The sequence below is a fragment of the Marmota marmota genome, unplaced genomic scaffold (genome assembly GCF_001458135.2).
Source record: "Marmota marmota marmota unplaced genomic scaffold, marMar, whole genome shotgun sequence".
NCBI lineage: Eukaryota > Metazoa > Chordata > Mammalia > Rodentia > Sciuridae > Marmota > Marmota marmota.
Window position 1 is genome coordinate 51446 of NW_026006155.1, and position 6635 is coordinate 58080.

Genomic DNA, 6635 nt, shown 5'->3' on the forward strand with positions numbered 1-6635 from the left:
AGGGATAATTTTTTGGAGGCAGAAATAAGGTAGAAGCAAAAGAAGAAGGTAACTCTGTCACAGTCCCCAAAAGAAAGAGTCAGATGAATGGATTATGTGTTTATTTCTTCCCACCTTGGAGTGGAATTGATAATTCACAGAGTATGTTTTAGTAGGTAGTATAAAGCCATTTCCAAGTAGCTTTACAAATTTGTGTGGCCACAATCAACATTTGAAAATTCCAGTCACATAAAATCTTTGTACTTTTTCATCTATTTTATTTATTTATTTAGTTATTCATTCATTCATTCCATTTTTTTTCATTCACTTTTGCTTTACTGTTATTTTGTATATACTCCTGGTGAGTATTCAATAATACATACATACACACACACAAATATATATATATATATATAGCTAACTTCTATAACATTATATTCTAAAACATTAAATCAGCCAGCCTCAGCAACTTAGTGAAGCTGTAAGAAAATCAACAAAGCCCTTTTTCTTTATAGAATATTTTATTAAAGACTGAGAGTGTTTCTTAGCAAAAAAGCATATCTGATTTCAATTTGTAATATGAGAAAGAGAGAGATCTTGCAAAAATAAAAAAAATAATCAGTGACACTCTTAGTGTCAAGGATGTAAATAATTTAAAAGTAATAGTGAGCTAGTTGGAAAATACATCTAGGTTATTAACTGGTGCTTTGGAAAGTTAGTCTGGTCTCCAACATATAAAAGTGAGAGAGGAATTCTTTATTAAGGTGTGTATAAGAAAAAAGAGGAGTTTTGACACAGCTTTTAGTTGACCCAACTTTAGTGGGTGATTAGGGTTCTGCCAAGATGATAAATCCTTGAGTTATTTGAAATAATGTGATTTTATCTAGTCTTCATAAACAAAGGTTGAGGTCTAATATACATCAGGCTTGGCTAAGGAAAAACATTTCAATGAAAAGTAAATGTATGAATAAACACATAAAACAATATTTAACAAAAAGTTAACATTCAGAATATTTATGCAATTATGTAATCACGAGTAATGTAAGAACAATGACAACTAAAGAAAAAGTGAATTAATAAAAAATAAATAAATAAATAATGTGATGGATTAATTAATGAATGAATAACTAACAAGTACAAAGATGTAATGTGACTCGAATTGTCAAAGTCAGCTTGTAGCCATGAAAAAGTGTAAAGGTACATAGAAATGGTGTTTTACTACTTACCGAGACATACCCTATGAACTATAAATTCCACTACTAGGTGGGAAGAGTTGAACACAGAACTCATTCACCTGGCTCTTTCACTTGGGAACTGTGCAAAAAATTACCTTTTTCTTTCCCCTCAAATTTTATTGCTGCTTCCAAGAACACTACCCTCTATATTCATGCTATCATTGTAGACTTGTAGCATCTAAACCCCTCTACTGTTCAAGTTTTTCTTCTTTTTTTTTATTGCTCTTTTTCTCCCTACCCCCCATATCGTCCACCAATACTTATTTTGTATAGCAAAATCTACATACTCAGCAATCACCAGTCTTTTTTTTTCGTTCTTTTTTTTCATTTTATTTTTTTTATTGGTTGTTCAAAACATTACAAAGCTCATGATATATCATCTTTCATACATTTGACTCAATTGGGTTATGAACTCCCATTTTTACCCCAAATACAAATTGCAGAATCACATCAGTTACACACTCACATTTTTACATAATGGCATATTAGTGACTGTTTTATTCTGCTACCTTTCCCCTACTATCCCCCCTCCCCTCCCCTGCCATCATCCTTCTCTACCTCATCTGCTGTTGTTCAATTCTCTCCCTTGTTTCCCCCCCCTTTCCCCTCACATCCTCTTCTACGTAATTTTGTGTAACATTGAGGGTCTCCTACCATTTCCATATGCTTTCCCTTCTCTCTCCCTTTCTCTCCCCCCACTCGTCTTTGTTTAATGTTAATCTTTTCCTCATGCTCTTCCTCCCTGTTCTGTTCTTAGTTGCTCTCTTTATATCAAAGAAGACATTTGGCATTTGTTTTTTAAGCAATCACCAGTCTTATATCTTACTATATCCATTTCCTACCTTGTGCATGACTACTTTGAGATCCCCTCCATCAAAACGTCAATAGTCCAAAATGATCAGAATTGGGGGTAAAATTTGCAGAATATTAAAGGTCAGTTACACAACAAGAAAGCTATAAAAAGTGGGCTTCATTTAAAGATGAAAATAAAAAGAAAATCTTTAGACTTCACTAGTTAAAATTAAAGGATCTAATATTTATGAGTCTCAATAATTTGAATTATACCTGTGAGTCACTTTTTGGGGGGGAAGGGATATAAGGACATTGCTAATGAGTTTAAAGCTCAAACTGTTTTTTTTTTTTATGAGACAAAGAACAGAAAAGTTAAAAAATATTAAAGTAATTGTGATATCATTTTAATAAATAAAAATATATACATATTTATTCACAAATTGCTTTAACCTTATAAACAGTTATAAGTGTCAATGCACTTCTCTCTGGACTAGGTCCTATTATTGGAAGAAAACTTTGCCTTAAAATAACCCCATACAGAGGCATTTAATGCAATTAACAGGCCATCAAATAATAATAATAATAATAATAATAATAATAATAATAATAATAATAAGAAGAAGAAGAAGAAGAAGTGAGGTGTGGAGGATTTCAGGGTTTTAAAGCATACCTGTAATATAAGTTAGTTGAAAAGCCATCATAGGAGAATTTTATACACTGTCTGAAGAAATATATATGTAAATATTATTTATAAAAAGTATTTATGGGTTCTGTAGTCAGGGTGCACAAGTCCAATACACAATCTTTTTTTTCTTCAATATTTTTTGTTGTAGATGGACACAATACCATTAGTAGTTTGTTTGTTGGTTGGCTTTTTAATGTGATGCTGTGTGTTCAACCCAGTACCTCACGCACTCTACCAATGAACCATAACCCTAGTCCCTAAACTCCTTTACTTAATTTATTTTTTTTTGGCGGGAGTGTGTGCCTGTAGTGCAGGGGATTGAATCCATGGCTTTATACAAGCAAAAGAAGCGCTCTACTGACTAAGCTATATCCTCAGCCCTGATCTGGAGTCTTTTTAAAAAAAGAAACAAAAGCGAGAGGGAATTTCTGCAGACACAGCACCTTTGCTTGTATGTGGTGGGGAGGATCAAACCTGGGCCGCGTGCATGCCAGGCGAGCGCGCCACCCCTTGAGCCACATCCCCAGCCCCTGATCTGTAGTCTTTTAACAGTGACAATGGAGCAGCCTGTCATTCAGACTTTGATTCTGTGCCCACTTGGCTCAGGTTGGAGGTAGGCCCTGAAGCCTTGACCAATCAGTCTCTTAGGTGAGAACTGTCCAACCCTCAAGCAGCCAGTGATGAGGGGGAGGGCTTCCACAATCTTCTGTTTCCTTGGTGTCTGGAGCCCACCATTTTTTCAATCTTTTTGTAGGCTTCTGTCCTGGATCCAGAGCCCAGGTGTCTGTGCTATGCAGAAGCTGAAAACAAACCACAGGGAGAACTCTGAGAACCCTGAAAGCCAGGAAATGGTAAGTGTGCCTTGTTATATTGAGACTGCGTAGGAAGGTGGCTTAAGGCTGACAGGAGTGACAATGGTGGAAACTGGCAGTCATGGCTAGGGACTCCTCATGGTCCTCTCCAGAATGTTGTGGCCAGAGGGTCTCTGTGGGCCAGCTTAGCCTTCACCTGCCTCTGACTAGTCTAGTGAGGCTTAGATCAGCAGCGAAAACCTGGGCATTTTGTTCCATAATTGTAAGGTGTTTTCAGCTTCTTTCCTTTGTGGGCTTCCATGTCCCATGAGTCCAGCATGTCTCCAGATTGCATAGTGAAGACTGAGATAATTACCAGGAGAGAACCCCAAATCCATTTATTGTATTCATGCATGAGAGAGGCTGCTGATTTTAGGGCTTGTTACTCATGAGGGTTTTGTTTGTTTGTTTGTTTGTTTATTTATTTATTTATTTTGTGTGTGTGTGTGTGTGTGTGTGTGTGTGTTGTTTTCTTTTTGGTACCAGAAATTCAACCCAGAGGTGTTCATCCACTGATTCACATTCCCACCCTCTTTTTAGAAATATTTTTATTTAGAGACAAGGTCCCTTTGAATTTCTTAGGGCCTCACAAATTTGATGATGCTGGCTTTTAACTCATTCTCTTCATGAGTCCTGAGATTTTTAAATGTAGCAGAAGCAGTATCTCAAATTCAGAACCAAAATCTGAAATCCAGAACTTCAATTTAGCTCTCCATAGGTCTCAGAATAAACCCCTAGTTTTCTAGCTCTCTGTTCACATATCCAAAACTAGGGTTCTCTGTTCACAGAGAATAAGTATAATAATGACCATGTAATGTGGATAATGGGCCTCACTCAAACACACCTGGTGGCTAACTGAAAGATATGTTAATGAGCACCATTAAGGCCTATTTCAAATGTAAAAGACCTTGAAGCCCACTTGTGGGAACACCTTCTACAAACCTTTGTCCCAGGGGTGATTCCTGATAGAATTTGAAGAAAAAAGGATAGGTAACAGAAAGAATAAAAGTGAACACATATGGTAGTCAGGATGCCTTTTCCAAAGCCTATTCTAAATGCTTTATGCTCCGTGTTCTGCCCAAAACCATCAGTAAACTTCTAAGATGGCACACAAAAATGAATTTTTTTTTTCTGGTATCATTCCTCATACCACATGGTGGTCGTTCTATTTCTTCTTGCTTAAATAGATTTTTTTCTTCAAAATTTATGAGAAAAGCACCCAGATTCAATTGGCAAACTGAGAAATTTTGGTTCATCTCAAAACTCCACTTTCAGCATTATTAATCATTATTTTCCGATGTTTTATTTCAAATGTATGCATCATTTATAATGTTTTTCGTCAAGAACTGGAGAGCATTTTTAAAAGATTTTAATTTATCATTCTGAGATTTTCACATGAGAAGAAAGCAGAATAAAATTAGGTGACATTAAAAAGAATGAATCTCTCCTAAATGAGGTTTATGTGTCCCAATTAAGGATTTTTAAAAACTGTAATGGGTCATCAATTGAGGGTTTATTTATTTATTAATTAATTTGTTTATTTACTTATTTATGGTCAGACCATTTCATTAAAATAACCCACAGAAGGGGCTGGGGTTGTGGCTCAGTGATAGAGCACTCACCTAGCACATGCAAGGACCTGGGTTCAATCCTCAGCACCACATAAAAATAAGTAAAAAAAAAATAAATAAATAACCCACAGAAACATTCCAAACATTTCAGGAAACTCTTTTATTCTGGTGTGGCAGGAAAAAATAAAAGTGGGACTAACTTGAATTTAAATTACATTCAAGTTCAATCTCTCTCTCTCTCTCTCTCTCTCTCTCTCTCTCTCCCTCCCTGTACTGGGGATTGACCCCAGGGCCTCATGCTTAGAAGGCAAGCACTCTACAAGCTGAGCTATTTACTCAGCCCCATTTTTTTTGGGGGGGGGAGAGACCAGGGATTGAAGTCAGGGGCACTCTACCACTGGGCCACATCCCTACCCCTATTTTGTATTTTACTTAGAGACAGGGTTTCACTGTTTTGCTTAGTGCCTCACCATTGATGAGACTGAATTTGAATTCATGATCCTTATGTCTCAGTCTTGTAAACAGCTGATATTACAGGTATGCACCACCATGCCTGGCCAATTTCAATCTTAAGGGCTAAAGTACATAGCAAATTAGATCAAAGTCCATGTCAATATCTTGGTACTATATATAAAAGTTGTTGATAGACCTAATATTTTATTTACTTATATGTGGAGCTGAGAATTGATTCCAGTGTCTCACATGTGCCAGACAAGAGAGCTCCACTGAGCCCCAGCCCCAGCCCCATGGTACATTTTTTATGGGGGATATTGGAGATTGAACTCACAAACACTTGACTACTAAGACAAATCCCCAGGATATTTTTTTTTCTTTATTTAGAGACAGGATCTCACTGTTTCTTAGCACCTCACTTCTGCTAAGGCTGGCTTTGAACTTTTGATAATTCTTCCTCTGCCTCTTCAGCAACTGGGATTACAGGCTTGCACCAACACACCCAGCCCCTGGTACATTTTTAATACCTGTTTTACATAGATTTTAACCAATAGCCTTAACTTTTTTTCTAATATATATTTGATTTGAATCCATAACCCAGAAATCAGTGAAACAGAATCTATTTTTTATCTCCAACACTGCTTTTGGTTATGACAGTGCCTGAGTTAAGATTCCCCATTAAAGAATTTACTGTGTTGTGTTCTCATTCTGACCTCCCATATGACCTAGTTCTGAGTTTTAGAATATCTGAAACAAGGTTCCCAGAGATTCCAAATTTTTTGGAGTATTTAGAAAACACCACTATCTGAGTCTTGCCTTCTAGGGACCAGTTTGAATTTTAAGTGTGTAGCTTCTGAAGGGATGGACTAATTGGATGCTTTGCAGCTGGAAGGCATTTTCTGATATACTTTCCATCTAAAAGGTATTTCATTTGTTTTCTTTTATTAGATACTGTGAATAAAGATATAATAAAAATAGACGTGTGGCAATGTATTTAGCAAAAGGATTCCAAATTTTTTACATATATACCCGGAGTTATTATTACTGGATTGTATGGCATTTTTTTTTT

The 6635-nt window shown here is 36.2% G+C and overlaps 1 protein-coding gene across 1 annotated transcript in view; it reads left to right on the forward strand.

The window, feature by feature from the left end:
- The first annotated feature begins 3403 nt into the window (after window positions 1–3403).
- LOC107161114 (zinc finger protein 554-like) overlaps window positions 3404–6635 on the forward strand; it is a 47898-nt gene continuing 44666 nt past the window's right edge. Inside the window, exon 1 of the mRNA XM_048797634.1 lies at window positions 3404–3542. Coding sequence (XP_048653591.1) covers window positions 3483–3542 — 60 coding nt within the window. The 5' untranslated portion in view covers window positions 3404–3482. The remainder of the gene's footprint in view (window positions 3543–6635) is intronic.